This window comes from Trypanosoma grayi (genome assembly GCF_000691245.1).
Source record: "Trypanosoma grayi strain ANR4 Tgr_499_V1, whole genome shotgun sequence".
Classification (NCBI taxonomy): domain Eukaryota; phylum Euglenozoa; class Kinetoplastea; order Trypanosomatida; family Trypanosomatidae; genus Trypanosoma; species Trypanosoma grayi.
In genome coordinates this window covers 3,897-5,210 of record NW_008826118.1, presented here as the reverse complement: position 1 = coordinate 5,210, position 1,314 = coordinate 3,897, and the positions used below count along the sequence as shown (strand labels likewise).

The following is a 1,314-nucleotide window of genomic DNA, read 5'->3' as shown; positions in this document are numbered from 1 at the left end:
AAAAAAAAAAAAAAAAGTCAAAGAGCAAAAAAGAAAAAAAAAGGATAAGTGATATACGGAACAGAAAAGCGTGCAGAGAGGGGCCACAGGGGTGGGCCCACCACATGCCACTGGCGGGAGTGGACAGGCAGTAGATGCTGGCCCCTGTTGCCGCTGGGCGGGCGAGCTTCTGGCGCTACACACTCCGTCGTGTTGGGCGCCGGCGCAAGGAGAAGAAGGAAATTGATAAGAGGAGCTGTGGGGCCAATATGGAGAAGGAAAAGCCCCCACAAAAAAAAACAGACACAGCTGTAAGGAAGACGAACAGTGTCCAGGTTCCCGCTCCATACATTTTGCTTAAGTGTTTTGCCAGCGCGCTTTTTCTACTCTTTCCATGCCGCTTCCGTTGTCCCCACGCGGGGCTGAGAAAGGGAAGGGAAACGCAGACGGGAAAAACAGATGAAACCAAATTGGTTGAATAAGACGACAGGAAATGTTGTGTTTTTTCCCCCTATGAGTACTCTTTTTTGTGACTGTGTTGGGTTGTCTCTTTGCGTGGGCGTAGGTCGTGTGCGGGGGTTTCCGCCGCCTCATCGAAGTGGGGGAGGAGAGAGGCGCGTGTAAAAGGAAGATTGAAAGCAGCACTCACACACCGCTCCAGCCATACACGTAATATATATATATATATATATATATATATATATTGCAGTGAACTCGCAGTCACAAATCCGTATACACATGCAGACACACAGCGGAAGGGAGAGATCTAGGAGAAGGATAGATGAACTGGAAATAAACCCAGCGAAGCCATTCACTGCAAATAAAAGGAAGGACGCCTGCATGCCGTTCTCTGGTTTCTATACTTGGTTCCAAGGGGTGTTTTGTTCTTGGCTCCCGTGGGTGCCAGTATCCTTACAGTTTGCCCCGTCCAGCTCGTTTTTTTTTTTCCGTCTGCTTGGTGCTTGCTTTTCTCTTTGATTGCCTACGCATGCCATTTGATGTGGGTGCTTGCGTGCGCACCTGCGCTTGCCTTCCCCCGAGAGAGCATCATATTGGCTGAGGCGCAAGGAAGCAGCGAATGGGTGCCGTCTGCCACCGACTCTCTCTACTTCGTTGCCCCTACATCCGCGTCTCTTATCTGTTGCTTCTTTTTTTGTTTGTTTGTTTTTGCTCTGCTCCTGCAGTGGGACAATTGGAATGATGTTTCTGAACGCCCTTGCATGTGATTGTGTTTTCTTTTGTTTTTTTTTTCTTCCTGTTTCTTTTTTCTTCTTGCGTGTTTACCCCACCCCCCTCTCATATATATATATATATATATATATATATATATCTGTG

General features: G+C 47.6%; 1 protein-coding gene across 1 annotated transcript; it reads left to right on the top strand.

The window, feature by feature from the left end:
• Positions 1-134: 134 nt before the first annotated feature.
• Positions 135-461, top strand: DQ04_04991010 (hypothetical protein; the record flags this gene model as incomplete). Its single annotated transcript, XM_009313910.1, has 1 exon — positions 135-461. The coding sequence occupies one exon, from the start codon at positions 135-137 to the stop codon at positions 459-461; it is 327 nt and encodes a 108-aa protein (XP_009312185.1).
• Positions 462-1,314: the final 853 nt, after the last annotated feature.